This window comes from Hyla sarda, chromosome 1 (genome assembly GCF_029499605.1).
Source record: "Hyla sarda isolate aHylSar1 chromosome 1, aHylSar1.hap1, whole genome shotgun sequence".
Lineage (NCBI taxonomy): Eukaryota > Metazoa > Chordata > Amphibia > Anura > Hylidae > Hyla > Hyla sarda.
Window position 1 is genome coordinate 289822916 of NC_079189.1, and position 20692 is coordinate 289843607.

The window sequence follows — 20692 nt, forward strand, 5'->3', positions numbered from 1 at the left end:
GTAGCAACGGGTTCGGCAACAGGCAGGACAATACACACTATAGGGAACGCTTTCTCAGAGGCACTAGGACACAAAGATCCGGCAAGGGCAGGAAGGGGCAGGTAACTTTTATGGGGAAGGAGCAGGGAACAATTAGCCAGCGCACCAATCAATGGTGCGCTGGCCCTTTAAATTTACTGAAGGCGGCGCGCGCGCGCCCTAGAGAGTGGGGCCGCGCGCTCCGAGAGGCAGAGAGAGTCGGCATATGGAGCGGGGTGCAGGGTGAGTTAGACAGGGACGCGGCGCGTGAGCGGGGACCAGCCGCCACGGCAGCCGCGTCCCTGACACAAGGGATCCCATGCTCCCATGCTTTCTTTTTCATTTAAAAAAATTGAAAAGGTCACTGAGAAGTAAAAGAAACAATCTAATTGGTTGTTATGGGCAATTAGTCAACATTTGGACATTGGACAGGTTTTGATGAATCTCCCCCATTGTATTGTGTACAAGAAGAAAAAAAAACTGTGTTTGAGGCCTCGAAGAAGCCAATTCACTTAGTAATAGTGATCAACATTGATAGCAGATTTAACCCCTTAAGGACCGGAGGTTTTTCCGTTTTTGCATTTTCGTTTTTTGCTCCTTGCCTTTAAAAAATCATAACTCTTTAAAATTTACACCTAAAAATCCATATGATGGCTTATTTTTTGCGCCACCAATTCTACTTTGTAATGACGTCAGTCATTTTGCCCAAAAATCTATGGTGAAGCGGGAAAAAAAATCATTGTGCGACAAAATTGAAAAAAAAACGCTGTTTTGTAACTTTTGGGGGCTTCCGTTTCTACGTAGTACATTTTTCGGTAAAAATTACACCTGATATGTATTCTGTAGGTCCATACGATTAAAATAATACCCTACTTATATAGGTTTGATTTTGTCGGACTTCTGGAAAAAATCATAACTACATGCAGGAAAATTAATACGTTTAAAATTGTCATCTTCTGACCCCTATAACTTTTTTATTTTTCCGTGTATGGGGCGGTATGAGGGCTCATTTTTTGCGCCGTGATCTGAAGTTTTTAACGGTACCATTTTTGCATTGATAGGACTTATTGATCACTTTTTATTCATTTTTAAATGATATAAAAAGTGACCAAAAATGCACTATTTTGGACTTTGGAATTTTTTTGCGCGCACGCCATTGACCGAGCGGTTTAATTAATGATATATTTTTATAATTCCGACATTTCCGCACGCGGTGATACCACATATGTTTATTTTTATTTTTATTTACACTGTGTTTTTTTTTTTATTGGAAAAGGGGGGTGATTCAAACTTTTAATAGGGGAGGAGTTAAATGATCTTTATTCACTTTTTTTTTCCACTTTTTTTTTGCAGTGTTATAGGTCCCATAGGGACCTATAACACTGCACACACTGATCTTCTATGTTGATCACTGGTTTCTCATAAGAAACCAGTGATCAACGATTCTGCCGGATGACTGCTCATGCCTGGATCTCAGGCACTGAGCAGTCATTCGGCGATCGGACAGCGAGGAGGCAGGAAGGGGCCCTCCCGCTGTCCTGTCAGCTGTTCGGGATGCCGCGATTAGCCGCGGCTATCCCGAACAGCTCGACTGAGCTAGCCGGGAACTTTCGCTTTCACTTTTAGCCGCGCGGCTCAGCTTTGAGCGCGCGGCTAAAGGGTTAAAGGGGTAGTCCAGTGGTGAAAAACTTATCCCCTATCCTAAGGATAGGGGATAAGTTTGAGATCGCGGGGGGTCCGACCGCTGGGGCCCCCTGCGATCTCTCTGTACGGGGCCCCGGCTCTCCGCCGAGATAGCGGGTGTCGACCCCCGCACGAGGCGGCGGCCGACACGCCCCCTCAATACATCTCTATGGCAGAGCCGGAGATTGCCGAAGGCAGCGCTTCGGCTCTGCCATAGAGTTGTATTGAGGGGGCGTGTCGGCCGCCGCCTCGTGCGGAGGTCGACACGCCCCCTTCCCGCGGGCTGTCGGGGCTCCGTACAGGAGTCGGACCCCCCAGGGGTCGGACCCCCCGCGATCTGCAACTTATCCCCTATCCTTAGGATAGGGGATAAGTTGCTCACCACTGAATCACCACTGGACTACTCCTTTAATATCGCGCGGCGCCGCGATCGGCGCTGCGCGCTATTAGAGGAGGGTCCCGGCTTCACTATGACGCCGGGCCCGCCATGATATGACGCGGGGTTACTGTGTAACCCCGCGTTATATCGGAAGAGCAGGACCAAGGACGTACCGGTACGTCCTTGGTCCTTAAGGGGTTAAACATTGAGACATATCACATTGAAAAGTGGTGCAGTTGCCCATAGCAACCCATCAGATTGCTTCTTTTATTTTTCTGAGGCCTTTTTTTTTTTTTTTTTTAACTCCTTGGGGACGAAGCCCATTATAACCCTAAGGACGGGAGCATTTTTTGCAATTCTCACCACTGTCACTTTAAGCATTAATAACTCTGGGAAGACATCAGAGGGCTTAAAAGTTCAGAAGCAATTTTCCAATTTTTCACAACATTTTCAAAATCAGAGTTTTTCAGGGGTCAGTTCAGTTTTGAAGTGGATTTGAAGGGCCTTCATATTAGAAATACCCCACAAATGACCCCATTATAGAAACTGCACCCCTCAGAGTATTCAAAATGACATTCAGTAAGTTTGTTAACCCTTTAGGTGTTTCACAGGAATAGCAGCAAAGTGAAGGAGAAAATTCAAAATCTTCATTTTTTACACTCGCATGTTCTTGTAGACCCAGTTTTTGAAATTTTACAAGGGGTAATAGGAGAAAAATCCCCCCAAAATTTGTAACCCAATTTCTCTCAAGTAAGGAAATACCTCATATGTGGATGTCACGTGTTCGTCGGGCGCAGTAGAGGGCTCAGAAGGGAAGGAGCGACAATGGGATTTTGGAGAGTGAATTTTGCTGAAATGGTTTTTGGGGGGCATGTTGCATTTAGGAAGCCCCTATGGTGCCAGAACAGCAAAAAAAAAAAAAAAACACATGGCATACTATTTTGGAAACTACACCCCTCAAGGCACGTAACAAGGGGTCCGGTGAGCCTTAACACCCCACAGGTGTTTGACGACTTTTCGTTAACATCGGATGTGTAAATGAAAAAAAAAAAATTTTCACTAAAGTGCCGTTTTTCCCCCCAAATTTACCATTTCTACAAAGGGTAATGGGAGAAAAATCCCCCCAAAATGTGTAACTCAATTTCTCCCGAGTACGGAGATACCCCATATGTGGCCCAAATCTGTTGCCTTGAAATACGACAGGGCTCTGAAGTGAGAGAGCGCCATGCGCATTTGAGGCCTGAATAAGGAATTTGCAATAGTGGCAGACCCGGTTACAAGGACGGGCTTGTCTCCACCAAAACCCTACAGCAGTGTCTCCCACAGGGTGCCTCCAGCTGCTGCAAGACTCCCAGCCTGTCAGGACAGTCTGTGGCTGTCCGGCAACACTGGCAGTTTTTGGGAGGTTTTGCAACAGCTGGAGGCGCCGTTTAGGAAACACTGCCTTATGAGACTTTTTTCATTTTTATTGGGGGGGGGGGGGCGACTTGTAAGGGGGTGTATATGTATGTGTAGTGTTTTACTTTTTATTATTTGTTAGTGTAGTGTAGTGTAGTGTTTTTAGGGTACATTCACACAGACAGGGGTTCACAGTAGATTTCCTTGAAGGAAACCCACTGTAAACCCGCCCGTGTGAATGTACTCTGTACATTCACATTGGGGAGGGGGGGCACCCCAAACCTTCAGCTGTGGCAAAATGACGACTCCCACAATGCACTGACAGACCGTACATGCTGGGAGTTGTAGTTTTACAACAGCTGTAGGCACACTGGTGGGGAACCACTGAGTTAGAAAACAGACTCTAGCTCAGTGATTCCAACCCATGTGCCTCCAGCTGTTGCAAGACTACAACTCCCAGCATGTACGGTCTGTCAGTGCACTCTGGGAGTTTTAGTTTTGCAACAGCTGGAGGCACACGGGTTGGAATCACTGAGTTAGGAAACAGACTCTAGCTCAGTGTTTCCCAACCAGTGTGCCTACAGCTGTTGCAAAACTACAATTCCCAGCATGGCCAGACAGTCAGGGATGCTGGGCGTGTAGTTCTGCAATATCTGAGGAGCCAGATATTGCAGAACTACACGCCCAGCATCCCTGACTGTCTGGGCATGCTGGGAGTTGTAGTTTTGCAACATCTGGAAGGCTACAGTTTGGAGACCACCATATAGTGGTCTCCAAACTGTGCCATTTCAGATGTTGCAAAACTACATCTCCCAACATGCCCAGACAGTCAGTGCATGCTGAAAGTTGTAGTTTTGCAACATCTGGAGGACCACAGTTTAGAGACCACTACACAGTGGTCTCCAAACTGTGACCCTCCAGATGTTGCAAAACTACAACTCCCAGCATGCCCACACAGCCTTTGGCTGTGTGGGCATGCTGGGAGTTGTAGTTTTGCAGCTTTTAGAAGGCCACAGTGAAGATCACTTATCGCAATCTTCACTGCAGCCTTCTCAGCCGCACTTTCCGGCCGCCGCTCCTCCTGCTTGCGCCGTTGTCAGGGATGCCGCCGATGCCGCCTCCAAAGGTCCGGGTAAGCCGAACCATGCTCCCCCCTCTCCGCCCGTGTTCCCCTGCTCTGTACCGACTTCCGATCGGAGGCCAGAGCGGGAGAAATGAAGTCTAACCCCCCCCGCCCCTGTCACCTCGCTCCTATCCTTTAGGCTGGTCGGAGCTGGCTCTGACAGCTCCGATCAGTCTTATTTTCCGTGAGATCGGGTCACCAGTGACCCGATTTGCCCGGATCGCGGCAAATTGCAGGTCTGAATTGACCTGCGATTTGCTGCGATCGCCGATATGGGGGGGGTCTCAGGACCCCCCTAGGCATTGCCACGGGATGCCTTCTGATAGATATCAGCAGTCATCCCGGTCCGATCACCGCCCGGCGAGCGGCAGTGATCGGAAATGCCGAGGGCGTATGGATACGCCCTCCGTCCTTGAGTGACTGGACGCGAGGGCGTTTGCATACGCCATTCGTCCCCAAGGAGTTAAGGACTCTGCCCTTTTTCACCTTAAGGACTGAGCTCTTTTTTGCAATTCTGACCACTGTCACTTTATGCATTAATAACTCTGGGATGCTTTTACCGATTATTCTGATTCCATGATTTTTTTTTTGTGACATATTCTACTTTAACATAGCAGTAAATTTTCGTTGTTACTTGCATCCTTTCTTGGTAAAAAATCCAAAAATTTCTTGAAAATTTTGAAAATTTAGCATTTTTCAAACTTTGAAACTCTCTGTCTGTAAGGAAAATGGATATTCCAAATAAATTATATATTGATTCACATACACAATATGTCTACTTTATGTTTGCATCATGAAGTTGACATGTTTTTACTTTTGGAAGACATCAGAGGGCTTCAAATCGGAATTTTTCAGGGACCAGTTCAGTTTTGAAGTGGATTTGGGGGGTATTCATATTAGAAATACCCCATAAATGACCCCATTATAGAAACTGCACCCCTTAAATATTCAAAATGACATTCAGAAAGTGTGTTAACCCTTTAGGTATTTCACAGGAATAGCAGCAAGGTGAAGGAGAAAATTCTAAATCTTCATTTTTTACACTCACATGTTCTTGTAGACCCAGTTTTTGAAATTTTAAAAGGGGTGAAAGGAGAAAAATCCCCCCAAAATTTGTAACTCAATTTTTCTTGAGTAAGGAAATACCTCATATGTGGATGTCTAGTGCTCTGTGGGTGCACTACAAGGCTCAGAAGGGAAGAAGCGACAATGGAATTTTGGAGAGTGAGTTTTTCTGAAATGGCTTTTGGGGGGCATGTAACATTTAGGAAGCCCCTATGGTGCCAGAACAACACAAAAAACCCAACATGGCATACTATTTTGGAAACTACACCCCTCAAGGAACGTAACAAGAGGTCCGCTGAGCCTTAACACCCCACAGGTGTTTGACGACTTTTTGTTAAAGTCGGATATGTAAATTAATTATTTTTTTCACTAAATTGCTGGTTTTCCCCAAAATTTTACATTTTTACAAGGGGTTATAGGAGAAAATGCCCCCCAAAATTTGTAACCCCCATCTCTTCTGAGTATGGAAATACCCCATGTGTGGATGTCAAGTGCTCTGCTGGCGAACTACAATGCTCAGAAGAGGAGGAGTCACATTTGGCTTTTGGATAGCAAATTTAGCTGAAATGGTTTTTAGGGGGCATGTCGCATTTAGGAAGCCCCTATGGTGCCAGAACAGCAAAAAAATAAATAAATAAATAAACAACACAAGGCGTACTATTTTGGAAACTACACCCCTCAAGGAATGTAACAAGGGGTATAGTGAGCCTTAACACCCCACAGGTGCTTGACAAATTTGATTTTTTTCACTAAAATACTGGTGTTACCCCAAATTTTTAATTTTCACAAGGGGAAATTGGAGAAAAGGCCTCCTAAGATTTGTAACCCCATTTCTTCTGAGTATGGAAATACCCCATATGTGGATGTAAAGTGCTCTGCGGGCGAAGTACAATGCTCAGAAGAGAAGGAGCGCCATTGAGATTTTGGTGAGAGAATATGGTTGGAATAGAAGTGGGAGGCCATGTGCGTTTACAAATCCCCCCCATGGTGCCAGAACAGTGGACCCCCCCCACATGTGACCCCATTTTGGAAATTACACCCCTCACAGAATTTAATAAGGGGTGCAGTGAGTATTTACACCCCACTGGCGTTTTACAGATCTTTGGAACAGTGGGCTGTTGAAATAGAATTTTTTTTTTTCATTTTCACGGACCACTGTTCCAAAAATCTGACAGACACATGTGGGGCGTAAATGCTCACTGTACCCCTTATTACATTCCGTGAGGGGTGTAGCTTCCAAAATGGGGTCACATGTGGGGGGGGGGTCCACTGTTCTGGCACTATGTGGGCTTTGTAAACACACATGGCCTTCAATTTCGGACACATTCTCTTGCCACTCCTTCTCTTCTGAGCATTGTAGTGCACCCGCATAGCAATTTACACCCACATATGGAGTATGTTCTTACTCAGAAGAAATGGGACTACAAATTTTGAGGGGCTTTTTTCCTATTTTCCCTTGTGAAAAAGGAAAAATGTAGGGTAACACAAGCATTTTAGTGAAAAATATATTTTTTTTCATTTTCACATCCAATTTTAACGAAAATTTGTCAAAAACCTGTGGGGTGTTAAGGCTCACTATACCCCCTTGTTACATTCCTTGAGTTGTGTAGCTTCCAAAATGGGGTCACATCTGGGTGTTTATTGTTTTGCGTTTATGTCAGAACCGCTGTAAAATCAGCCACCCCTGTGCAAATCACCAATTTAGACCTCAAATGTACATAGTGCGCTCTCACTCCTGAGCCATGTCGTGCGCCTGCAGAGCATTTTACGCCCACATATGGGGTAGTTCTGTACTCAGGAGAAAAAGGGGTCTTTATTTCCTTTTACCACTTGTGAAAATTAAAAGTATGGGGCAACACCAGCATGTTAGTGTAAAAATTATTATTTCTTTTTACACTAACATGCTGGTGTAGACCCCAACTTTTCCTTTTCATAAGGGGTAAAAAGAGAAAAAGCCCTTCAAAATTTGTAACGCAATTTCTCCCGAGTACGGAGATACCCCATATGTGGCCCTAAACTGTTTCTCATTTCAGAGCCCTGTCGTATTAAAAGGAGAGCGCCATGCTCATTTGAGGACTAAATTGGGGATTTTAATCCACCACAAAAATACCCTACGGCAGTGTTTCCCAAACAGGGTGTCTCCAGCTGTTGCAAAACTCCCAGCATGCCTGGACAGTCAGTGGCTGTCCGGCAATACTGGGAGTTGTTGTTTTTTAACAGCTGGAGGCTCCGTTTTGGAAACAGTACCATATAAGAAATTTTTTTTTTCATTGGTGGGGGGGGGGGGGGGGGGGGGACTGTGTAGGGTTATGTGTATATGTAGTGTTTTGCTTTTTATTTTGTGTAGGTGTAGTGTAGTGTTTTTAGGGTACATTCCCAAGGGCAAAGGTTTACAATGAGTTTGAGCCAGGAGTTTGAGCTGCGGCGGAAAATTTGCCGCACCTCAAACTTGCAGCAGATAACTTACTGTAAACCCGCCTATGTGAATGTACCCTGTACATTCACATGGGGGGGGTGCAAACCTCTAGCTGTTGCAAAACTACAACTCCCAGCATGTACTGACAGACCATACATGCTGTGAGATGTAGGTATGCAACAGCTGGAGGCACATTGGTTGCGAAACACAGAGTTTGTTACTTAACTCAGTGTTTCGCAACCAGTGTGCCCTCAGCTGTTGCAAAACTAGAACTCCCAGCATGTACAGTCTCTCAGTGCACGCTGGGAGTTGTAGTTTTGCAACAGCTGGAGGCACACTGGTTGCAAAACACTGAGTTAGGTAACAAACTCTGTTTCACAACCAATGTGTCTCCAGCTGTTGCAAAACTGCAACAATCAGCATGCATTGACAGTCGAAGGGCATGCTGAAAGTTGTAGTTTTGCAACAGCTGGAGGCACACTGCTACAACTTACAGCATGCCCTTTGGTAGTCTGTGCATGTTGGGAGTTCTAGTTATGCAACAGCTGGATGCACACTTTCATAGAAAAAATGTGCCTCCAGTTGTAGCATAACTACAACCCCCAGCATGCGCAGACTACCAAAGGGCATGCTGGGAGTTGTAGTTGGAACTCTTGCTGTTGCAAAACTACAACTTCCAGCATGCCCTTTGGCTGTGCATGCTGCGAGTTGACGCTAAGCCTTACCTCCTGCTGTTTCCTGCCACCTGCACCGCCGGGACCATCGCCACTGCTGCCACCACTCCTGCCGCCAGGACCGCCACCGATCCTGAGGGGGCCCCGCCAGACCAGGGGAAGGTAGGAGACCCCTGCCGGTGCCAATCGCCGCCATCTTCCCATCCCGATCGCCGCCCAGCAGGCCCGTGATTGGTTGGTCCCGTGCCACCTCACTCCTGCTGAATAAGGGTGAATGGGGCTGTCTCGGACAGCCCCATTCACCCTTTTTTTTCCGCGTCACCGGGAGACCCGATTGACCCTGAAGAGCCACAAATCGCAGGTCTGAATTGACTCAGAACCCCCCCGGTGAGCGGCGGGGACCGGAATTCCCACAGGCATATGGATACACCCTGCGTCCTTAAGGACTCAGGATGCAGGGCGTATGCATACGCCCTGCGTCCTGATGAGGTTAAATCCCTCTGAATGGTTTCTATGGGAAACTGCATCACTTTTCCTCTACACAGGTCTTGATAAATCTTCCCCATTATGTATTGAAGACTGTGATATTATTGTAACCCTTATTATGAAATAGCAATACAAAAGAGCATACACGCACACCCACTGCGAGGAAAGTATCTGCACGGCCAGGATCACGGGATCTTGCAGAGACGTTGTGGAGGGCTCAGAGGCTCTGAGCGCTCCACATCATCTCTGCAAGATCCCGGACTCCCGGACGTGCAGATACTTTCCTTGTGGTGAGTGCATGTTTGCTCTTTAGTATTGCCATTTACAAGGTACTTTATCTAGAGCATGCACCCCGCAGGTATTGCTGATAATGATGACCTAGTATTTCTGCTGCCTTGCTATATTGACAGACTGCTGTTCCTGACACTTGCTACTAGAGATGAGCGAATCGAAGCTGACAAACCCAAATTCGTTACGAATTTCATGAAATATTCAATTCGCAACGAATGCAAATACCGCAAACCGCTTAATTAAACTCCATTTACTGCGGTCCAGGTTCCAGGGCATCTAAAATAGCGGATCCACATGTCAGTACATGGGGCAAGGAACGCTGGGAAGGCAGGAAGGAAAGTAGGCGGGATGACCCTGAATCACATGCAGGATGCAGCCTATCAGCAGCCAGTCACCCATGTGATGCCACAGCCCTATATATTCGGCAGCCATTTTGCAGCTCGTCATATCATTCATTACACTGCATACAGATAGGACAGGCATCGCTGTGTGTTACACAGAAAAGCTCATTCCAGCAGCGTTTCACATCCTAGTTACATCAGCGTTCTGGTGGACAGAGAGCATTGTTTTTTTCCACTTAAAAGGAATTTTACTGCAGCCATTAACCTTCCAGTTACTTTCTTCGGCATTGTATTACAGAGAGGGGCAGATAGCTGTGTGTTGCCTCATACATTTCAACAAGCTGCCTCAACTTCATAAACCTTAGCAAAGGAGGCAGGAATAATTTTTCAGCGCTATTCTGTGTCTTTGTTCCACAACAAATCATCTGCTGGTTATACTAGTCTGTAGATGGTATAATACCCAGCAGTCCATTCCTAATAGTCTTTGACAGAGGGAAATTTTGTGTTTAGTACAAAGATTTTTTTGTGCTGCAGCACTGTTGTGTTCTGCCGGTGTTGTGCAAAAATATGTTTTTTAAGCGTACTGTACTGCATTTTTCTGCCCTCATAAGTGCATACCGCATATGTACATCTAAGTAGTGTACTATTGTGTACCTGTTAATCTGTCAAGGGCCTACATACTGTGAAAGTCCAGGCAAAAGTAATCACCAGCTGGTGTTTTACTAAAATAAGTTTTTTTAAGCGTACTTTACCACATTTTTCTGCCCTCATAAGTGAATACCACATACCTACTCCTAAGTGGTGTACTATTTTGTGCCTGTTAATCTATCAAGGGCCTACATCCTGCGAAAGTCCTGGCAAAAGTACTCACCTGCTGGTGTTTTTACTCAGATACTTTTTTAAGTGTACTGTAGCGCATTTTTCTGCCCTCATAAGTGCATACCAGATATGTACATCTAAGTAGTGTACTATTTTGTACCTGTTAATCTGTCAAGGGCCTAGATACTGTAAAAGGACAGGCAAAAGTACAGACCTGCTACTGTTCTAGACAAAGACCGTTTTAAGCGTAGTGAAGCGTATTGCACTCCCCGCAATAAGTATGTGAGGCTGAGTAGTGAAATTTCAATTTCAAAATCCTTAATTTCAATATCGTAAATTTCAATTTCAAAATCTTACATTTTTTAATGGTCTCCTCATGCTTCTGCCAACTCCAGGCTCTGCCATTCAGACACTGTATGGTCTCCTGATGCTTCAGCCAACTCCAGGCTGTGTCATTCAACCAATATATGGTTTACTGATGCTGCTGGGCGTGGGTCTAAAAAATGTTTATGGTAGCGCTAGCTACACTAAATCTCCAATTTAAATTTCAAAATTTGTCTTTTGATCTTAGGTATTGTGAAGCCCTAGTGTCTCCTCATGCTGCTGCCAACTCCAAGCTGTGCCATTCAGACACTATATGGTCTCCTGATGCTTCAGCCAACTCCAGGGTGTGTCATTCAGCCAATATATGGTTTACTGATGCTGTTGGGCCTGGGTCTAAAAAAATGTTTATGGTAGCACTAGCTACCCTAAATCTTCAATTTAAATTTAAAAATGTGTCTTTTAATCTTAGGGATTGGGAAGCCCTAGTGTCTACTCATGCTGCTGCCAACTCCAGGCTGTTCCATTCAGACACTATATGGTCTCCTCATGCTTCAGCCACATCCAAGCTGTGTCATTCAGCCACCATATGGTCTCCTCATGCTGCCAACACCTCCACGCTGTGTGATTCAGCCACTATATGGTTTCCTCATGCTGCCAACACCTTCACGCTGTGTCATTCAGCCACTATATGGTCTCCTCATGCTTCAGCCATATCCAAGCTGTATCGTTCAGCCAATATATGGTTTACTGATGCTGCTGAACCTGGGTCTGGGCCTAAAAAAAATTTATGGTAGCACTAGCTACCCTAAATCTTCAATTTAAATGTCAACATTCGTCTTTTAATCTTAGGTATTGTGAAGCCCTAGTGTCTACTCATGCTGCTGCCAACTCCAGGCTGTGCCATTCAGACACTATATGGTCTCCTGATGCTTCAGCCAACTCTAGGCTGTGTCATTCAGCCAATATATGGTTTACTGATGCTGCAGGGCCTGGTATCTGGGCCTAAAAAAGTTTTATGGTAGCACTAACTACCCTAAATCTTCAATTTAAATTTCAAAATTTGCCTTTTAATCTTAGGTATTGTGAAGCCCTAGTGTCTACTCATGCTGCTGACAACTCCAGGCTGTGCCATTCAGACACTATATGGTCTCCTCATGCTTTAGCCACATCCAAGCTGTGTCATTCAGCCCCCATATGGTCTCCTCATGCTGCCAACACCTCCACGCTGTGTGATTCAGCCACTATATGATCTCCTCATGCTGCCAACACCTCCACGCTGTGTCATTCAGCCACTATATGGTCTCTTCATACTGATGCCACCTCCAGGCTCTGTCATTGTGCCGCTCTGTGACAGTGATTCTAAAAGTGATGCCTGTAATCTGTCATACTGAATAACAGTATTATTTCACTACCCCAGCACACTCCATATGCGTGCTCGAACAAAGCAAAGTATTCTACACCCCTATTGTAGTACAGAAATAGCCGTTTTTAATATAGATTCGCCGCGAATAAGTTCAGATTGAACCACATTTTTTCAAAAAATTCGGCAAATTGGCCAAATGGAATTTTTCAAAAGTTCGCTCATCTCTACTTGACACCCATTGCATTTAGTGTACTCTCCCCAGTCTCCTTTCTCCTTGGGAGGTCTTATTATGAAATACTTGTGTGAATGGAGACGCATTTGCAGCAATATGCAACAAATAAGTATGACTGATACTAGTACCCAGCCAGCAAAAATTCATAATGGCTTCATTACATTACAATGTTTACTAGGTTCGTCACACTATTATTATAAATCCCACTTTGTATGTTTCCTCCATGCTCCATAGTGCCTTGTCCATGTTTGTTGTCCATTTCAGCAAAGATAAATTTGCTGTGCTATAAATGTCACTCTCTATTACTAAGTGAATAAGTTTGGTTTCTTGTTGTGCACCACATCCTTTGATGATGTTTTTGGTATATATTTAATAAATATAGATTGGTTTTAACTTTTACCCTACTGTGGAATATTTGGTGCTGGAGTTCCAACTTCAATCTATCTTTAAATCCGATAGTGGTAGCTATATACAGCCAGGAAAATTTAATTGCCAATGCATGAATAACATGGGCAATATATGTCTTAAGCATTATGATCAAAAGAAAACAAGAAAACAATATACTGTGTATATTTAAATAATCTGTAGTCATGCCAGAGTAAATTCTAAATTATGATTCTCACCTTGTTAACAACATCCCCAAAAGTGAGATTAGTAAGTGCCATTCCCGCATAGCGCCGCAATGCCAAGTTTAGGGGATCATTGGTCATATGGTGCATCTGGTAGTCTACCTCTAGAAGCTCTGCAATTGCTTGCAGACCACCTAAAAGAATGGAAGAGAAAAAATTTTTACAATAAAAGGCATGCAAAGTCTCATAATACATTCTCTCATGTTGCCTCAGGAAAAATTAATTTTCCAATGTATGTTTGGGAGCTATAAGGATTGAACACCTACCTAGCTCATTCATTGCTCTTCGATATTCCTCATCAAATGAAAATTTCATGATGGCACAGCTGGCTTGGCAAATCTGTGGTTCCACGGGCACTGGGGCTAAAACAAAGAAGTTATGTGAATTTTTAGGTTGTCTTTTGTGTATGCAATTACTTAGTGTACATTACGGGATGCTGTAAATTATAAAAAAAAAAAAAAAGGGAATTAATATTCTTTCCATCCACATTCCTCAAATGATTGTATTGTTTTTTGAACAAAAGTAGCCATATAGTCTCCCTAGTGGGTCAAGTCTCCTACACTCATAAATTTAGGCTACCTTAAAATCCCTTCCATTAAAATGAAACTGACAGGCTGGTCACTCACACTAAACCCAATAACCTGATTTTTTAGTGCAGGTGAACAGCATTAAATTGCAGGTCACTTATTGTATTGATGAAGTATCGCAGTAGTTATAGAAACATAGAATGTGTCGGCAGTTAAAGGGGTTATCCAGGACATTTTTTTTATATATATATATCAACTGGCTCCAGAAAGTTAAACAGATTTGTAAATTACAATGAAAAAGAGGTAGCGTGCACTCACCGCGGGTAAACAGCTGCAGGCCCAAGGTCCGGGATCACCACGGTCATGGTGATCCCGGACCTTGGGCCTGCAGCTGTTTACCCGCGGTGAGTGCACGCTACCTCTTTTTCATTGTATTATTGGATACTTTATCTAGTGTGTGCACCCCGCAGGTGCTGCTTTATAATTTATCGGGTCCGGAGGCTGCCAGTGTACACCAGCGGTATCGTATGACTGCACGTTTAGCTGCACGGTGTGCTCTCTCCTCCTTCTATGGTTTTAGATTTGTAAATTACTTCTATTAAAGAATCTTAATACTTTCAGTACTTATGAGCTGCTGAAGTTGAGTTGTTCTTTTCTGTCTAAGTGCTCTCTGATGACACGTGTCTCGGGAACCGCGCAGTTTACTCTCTACTACTCTGTGCAGTTCCTGAGACAAGCAGAGATGTCAGCAGAGAGCACTGTTGCCAGACAGAAAACAACAGCTCAACTTCAGCAGCTGATAATTATTGGAAAGATTAAGATTTTTTAATAGAAGTAATTTACAAATCTGTTTAACTTTCTGGAGCCAGTTGATATATAAAAAAATTTTTGGGCTGGAATACCACTTTAAGAACCATTTGGCCCATCTAGTCTGCCCAATATCCCGAATCCTATCAATAGTCCCTGGCCCTGTCTTATATGAAGGATAACCATATGCCTATCTGATGCAAGCTTAAACTCCTTCACTGTATTTGCCGCTAACATCTCTGCAGGAAGGCTATTCCATGCATCCACTACTCTCTCAGTAAAGTAATACTTCCTCATATTACTTTTAAACCTTTGCTCCTCTAATTTAAAACTATGTCCTCTTGTGGTAGTTTTTCTTCTTTTAAATATACTCTTCTCCTTTACCGTGTTCATTCCCTTTATGTATTTAAAAGTCTCTATCGTATCCCCTCTGTCTCTTCTTTCTTCCAAACTATACATGTTAAGGTCCTTTCCTGGTGAGTTTTATCCTGCAATCCATGTACTAGTTTAGTAGCTCTTCTCTAAACTCTCTCCAAATATCTATATCCTTCTGGAGATATGGCCTCCAGTACTGCGCACAATACTCCAAGTGAGGCCTCCCCAGTGTTCTGTCCAGTGGCATGAGCACTTCCCTCGTTAATCTTCTAGCTGCATTGCACAGGTATGCACAATTGAGGTGGGGAGCTGGCTAGCCACGCTCCCCTGCCTCCTCCATATTCCCCGCTCTGGCCCTCCCCTGTAACAAATATTTAAAATATTCACTCTTGCATCACTAGGTGCCTGTAGGCTCTCACATCCTAGGGAAATGAGAGTGAGGAACTGTCTAGATTAGGAATAAATCCCCATGGCAAACCGCTCCTGCTCCAGACAGTTCCTGACATGGACCGAGATGTTAGGAGAGAGCACTGTGGTCAGGCAGAAAAGAACTTCCTCTGTAGTATACAGCAGCTGATAAGTACTGGAAGGATTAAGATTAAAAAAAAAGTAATTTACAAATCTGTTTAACTTTTTGACACCATTTGATTAAAAAAAAAAAGGCTTTCCACCTTAGAACCCCTTTAAGGTGTCCCACTCTGGCTTAAAAAACATTGTACCTAGTTAGTGGCTTAATGCTATCCAGCACCTAGTGGCCTCTTTGATATGTGATGCTTTTATCCGTTCATTTATTCATTTCTACTTATGCCCTTTAACCTCTGGGCCCCATATTGGCTGCTATGGCTATATGTACATGGACTTTTCAGTTGAAAAAGCTTCATGACTAGAGATGAGCAAATCGAAGCTGACGAACCCGAATTCATTATGAATTTAATGAAATATTCGATTTGCAACGAATGGAGAATATCGCGCGAATCGTTTCATTAAAGGGCAACTGTAGTGGTACACATTTTATATATGCCCGTGCCTCAAAAATAAACTAAATAAACTCATACATACCTTCCTACGAGCCCCCGTTGGTGTATCACCGGCCGTAACGATTTTCTGCCCCCGCCTGTGATAGGCTGAGCCCACTGTCATGTAAGAAGCCGGCCAGAGCTCCTTACATGACAGTGGGCTCATCCTATCACAGGCTGGGGCGGGACATCGGTACGGCCTGTCATACGCCGACGGCTCTGCGGCGTCCCCGTTCCCAGGAAGTGGAATGATGTCAGCACTGCCGGACCGTGAGGCCTGTGCCAGACCAACGGGGGCTCGTAGGAAGGTATGTATGAGTTTATTTTGTTTATTTTTGAGGCCTGGGCACGGGCATTTATAAATGTGTACCACTACAGTTGTCCTTTAAACTCCATTTAGTGCGGTCCAGGCTCCAGGGAATCTAAAATGGCGAATCCACATCTCAGTACATGGGGCAAGGAACGCTGGGAAGGCATGGCGGGAAGGAAAGTAGGCGGAATGACCCTGAATCACATGCAGGATGCAGCCTATCAGCAGCCAGTCACCCCTATATATTCGGAAGCCATTTTGCGGCTCGTCATTTCAGTCATTACTGCTGCAGAGAGATAGGACGGACATCGCTGTGTGTGTTACACAGAAAAGCTTGTTGCAGCAGCGTTTCACCTCTTAGTTACCTCAGCCTTCTGTAGGACACAGAGCACAGCGTTTTTGCACAGAAATTAATTCTTACTGCAGCGATTAACCCCTCAGTCACTGTGAACTGCATTGTATTACAGAGAGGGGCAGAGAGCTGTGTGTTGCCTCAGCTGCAGAAACGTTTTCACGGGAGGGAGAAATAATTTTTTAGGGCAAATCTGTGTCTATGTTCCACAACTCCATTCCTAATATTATTTGAGAGAGGCTTTTTGCAATTTTGCTTTTAGTACACAGTGACTGTGTGCTCCAGCATTGTTGTGTACTGCTGGTAATTTTTTTTTTTTTATGTAGCACATTTTTCTGCCCTCATAAGTGCATACCACATACCTACATCAAAGTGGTATACTATTTTGTACCTGTTAATCTGTCAAGGGCCTACATACTGTGAAAGGACAGCCAAAAGTAATCATTGGCTGGTGTTTATTAAGCGCACAGTAGCGCATTTTTCTGCCCTCATAAATCCATACCACATACCTATATCTAAGTAGTGTACTATTTTGTACCTGTTAATCTGTCAAGGGCCTACATACTGTGAAAGGACAGCCAAAAGTAATCACCAGCTGTAGCGCATTTTTCTGCCCTGTTTGTTCCACCACAAATGGTCTGCTGGTTATACTAGTCTGTAGATGGTATAATACATACCCAGCAGTCCATTCCTAATAGTCTGTGAAAGAGTGCAATTTTGTGTTTAGTACACAGAGACTGTGTGTTGCAGCACTGTTGTGTACTGCTGGTGTTGTGCAAAAATATGTTTTTTAAGCGTACAGTAGTGCATTTTTCTGCCCTCAAAAGTGCATACCACATACTTACATCTACGTAGTGTACTATTTTGTACCTGTTAATCTGTGAAGGGATAGACAAAAGTAATCACTGGCGGGTGTTTTTACTCAGATACTTTTTTAAGTGTACTGTAGTGCATTTTTCTGGCCTCATAAGTGCATACCACATACGTACATCTAATAGTGTACTATTTTGTACCTGTTAATCTGTCAAGGGCCTAGATACTGTGAAAGTCCAGGCAAAAGTATTCACCAGCTGGTGTTTTTACTCAGATACTTTTTTAAGTGTACTGTAGTGCATTTTTCTGGCCTCATAAGTGCATACCACATACGTACATCTAATAGTGTACTATTTTGTACCTGTTAATCTGTCAAGGGCCTAGATACTGTAAAAGTCCAGGCAAAAGTAATCACTGACTGGTGTTTTACTAAAATACTTTTTTTAAGCGTACTGTACTGCATATTTCTGCCCTCATAAGTGCATACCACATATGTACATCTAAGTAGTGTACTATTTTGTACCTGTTAATCTGTCAAGGGACTAGATACTGTGAACGTCCAGGCATAAGTAATCACTGGCTGGTGTTTTACTAAAATGCGTTTTTTTTAAAGGGGTATTCCGGGCAAAAACATTTTATCCCCTATCCAAAGGATAGGGGATTTGATGTCTGATCGCGGGGGCCCACCGCTGGGACCCCCCGTGATCTCCCTGCAGCACCTGCATTCAATGCAGGAGCTGCGTCTCCAGTTTCGGAAACCTCCAGGTTTCCGGGACAGGGGACGTGACGTCACGCCACCCCCCCTCGATTCATGTCAATGGGAGGGGTTCTGAAGCAGACACTGTTGAGGATCCTGAGGAGGACATCAGTGACGTGCAGACACTTGTTGATGATGATGAAGCTGATTGCAATTGGGAGCCAGGTGCAGAAGGGGCTTCATCATCATCAGGAGAAGAGAGTTGCAGGTTGCCCGTGAGGCAGCAGCTGAGCCAGCAAGGTGATAGCATGGTTGGCAGTCAGCATGGTGGCAGAAGTGGAAATTCTGGAGCCAAACGTGCCCGGGAAGACCACCTGCTTCGCGGCAGCCTACCTTCCCGGGAGGTAGTGGAACAGGGGTTCCTGTAGACGGTGGCAGTATCCGTCGATTAGTGTGGACTGTTGACGTGAAAATCAGCTTCTCGGTGGGGTGGCAGGTTTTCATCAAGCATCCGGAGGAAGTTCACATAGTCACATGCAAGATATGTTGGCAGAAGGTGAAGTGTGGCCAGGGTCCCAATGTTGGCACCATGGCCCTGCGTCAACATATGTTTCACCACCATAAAGCGGCCTGGGAGAACCGTGGCTCCAATGTAGTGGTCCAGTCTGCTGCATCACCCAGTGGCATGCCGCTCCCTGTTTCAGCCAGCCAAGGCTCCACCACCTCAGCCGAAGGGAGCTGTGTGTGTCATACCCTCCTTCTGTCGCTCCAGATGCTCCTTCTCCTCCTACTTTTAGTCAGCCATTCCGCCAACAATCCATCGGCGAAGCCATGTCAAAGAGACAACAGTATGCGCCCACTCATCCAATGGCGCAGAAGCTGAATGTGCTCCTGTCCAAGTTGCTGGTGCTGCAGTCCCTCCCTTTTCAAGTAGTGGACTCTGCACCTTTCAGAGAACTGATGGCTTGTATCGAGGCGAGGTGGAGAGTGCCAAGCCTTCATTTCTTTGCAAAGAAGGCAGTACCAGCCCTGCACAATTTTGTGAAAGAGAAGGTGGGCCAGTCCTTGAGCCTGTCGGTGTGTACCAAAGTGCATGGCAGTGCCGATGTCTGGAGCTGTAACTATGGTCAGGGACAATAAATGTCCTTTACGGCTCACTGGGTGAATGTGGTTCCTGCACAGCCACAACACCAACATGGACAGGTCACGCCGCTTCCTCCTCCATGCTCTCAGGCCATTAGTGTGCAACTCCGCATCCTCATCCTCCACCGTGTCCTCCGCCTCCACTGCCCAGACAAGTCTCAGTGCAGTACCAGCTCCATCAGCAGGAGCCTGAGTCTACAGTGTCTGATGAGTAGCTTTCTTCACCCGCATAGTGAAGCAACTCATCAGCAGCAGGTAGACCTGGAGCAGGACCTGAACCAGCAGATGGTGGCATAACTTGACATGCCTATTAGTGTTGGGCGTGAATTTTTATCACGAATATCGCAAATTCACCAATATTGCGAATATATTCGCTATATATTTGAAATTGCGAATATTCACTTTTTTCGCATATGTGAATATTCGCATATGCGCATATTTGCTTATGTGAATATTCACATGTGCGAATATTCGCATATGTGAATATTCGCATATTCCTTCTTTTCACTTGTGGGTCATTTAGAATGATGCAAATACACTTGTCAGAGGTTATCAACAACATCCCTAGCAACCAATAGTAAAGTTGCCCACCCCCTCACTGTTTTCTTCCTCGAATATGCGAATATTCGCAAATGCGAATATAACAAATACGCAAAATTTGCGAATATAGGACAAATATTCGTCTATATATTCGCGAAATATCGCAAATTCGAATATGGGCAATGCCGCTCATCACTGATGCCCATGCCAACACACCTTGAAGTTGCTCTGGACTTCTGGGCAGCCAAATTTGATTTGTGGCCGCAACTAGCAGAGTTTGCGCTGGAAAAGCTGTATTGCCCGAGCAGTAGTGTGCCATCAGAGCGGGTGTTTAGTCACCTCAGGGAGAACTCGTCTTTCCACGAAAAATGTGGAGAGACTGACCTTTTTGAAGATGAATCAGGCATGGATCAGCCAGGATTTCCAACTACCAATGCCTGATGCATCAGGCATTGGTAGTTGCCACACCAACACTTCACAAATATGGATAGTGCCAAACAGATTTAAGGCGCTGCTCCCCAGTTACAAACATTCCTCCGCATGAGACCTTTTTTTACCCACCTTTGTCACCGGGTACTGGTATTGCCACCCACCGCACTACTCTGTCACCGGGTCACTTTCAGGACTCCTGATGCTGCCACCTCCAGGCTGTCTCATTCAGCCACTATATGGTCTCTTCTCATGGTTCAGCCAACTCCAGGCTGTACCATTCAGCCACTATATGGTCTTTTCATGCTTCAGCCACCTCCAGGCTGTGCAATTCAGCCACTATATGGTTTCCTCATGCTTCAGCCACCTCCAGGCTGTGCCATTCAGACACTATATGGTCTCCTCATGCTTCAGCCAACACCAGGCTGTGCCATTCAGACAC

At 44.9% G+C, this 20692-nt stretch overlaps 1 protein-coding gene across 4 annotated transcripts in view; it reads right to left on the reverse strand.

Moving 5' to 3' along the window:
• APC2 (APC regulator of WNT signaling pathway 2) overlaps positions 1 to 20692 on the reverse strand; it is an 86841-nt gene that overhangs the window by 17187 nt on the left and 48962 nt on the right. For all 4 annotated transcript variants that reach the window (XM_056516744.1, XM_056516755.1, XM_056516761.1 and 1 more), the window contains 2 exons: positions 13508 to 13603; positions 13236 to 13375 (listed from right to left, as the gene is read on the reverse strand). In XM_056516744.1, coding sequence (XP_056372719.1) covers positions 13236 to 13375; positions 13508 to 13603 — 236 coding nt within the window. The remainder of the gene's footprint in view (positions 1 to 13235; positions 13376 to 13507; positions 13604 to 20692) is intronic.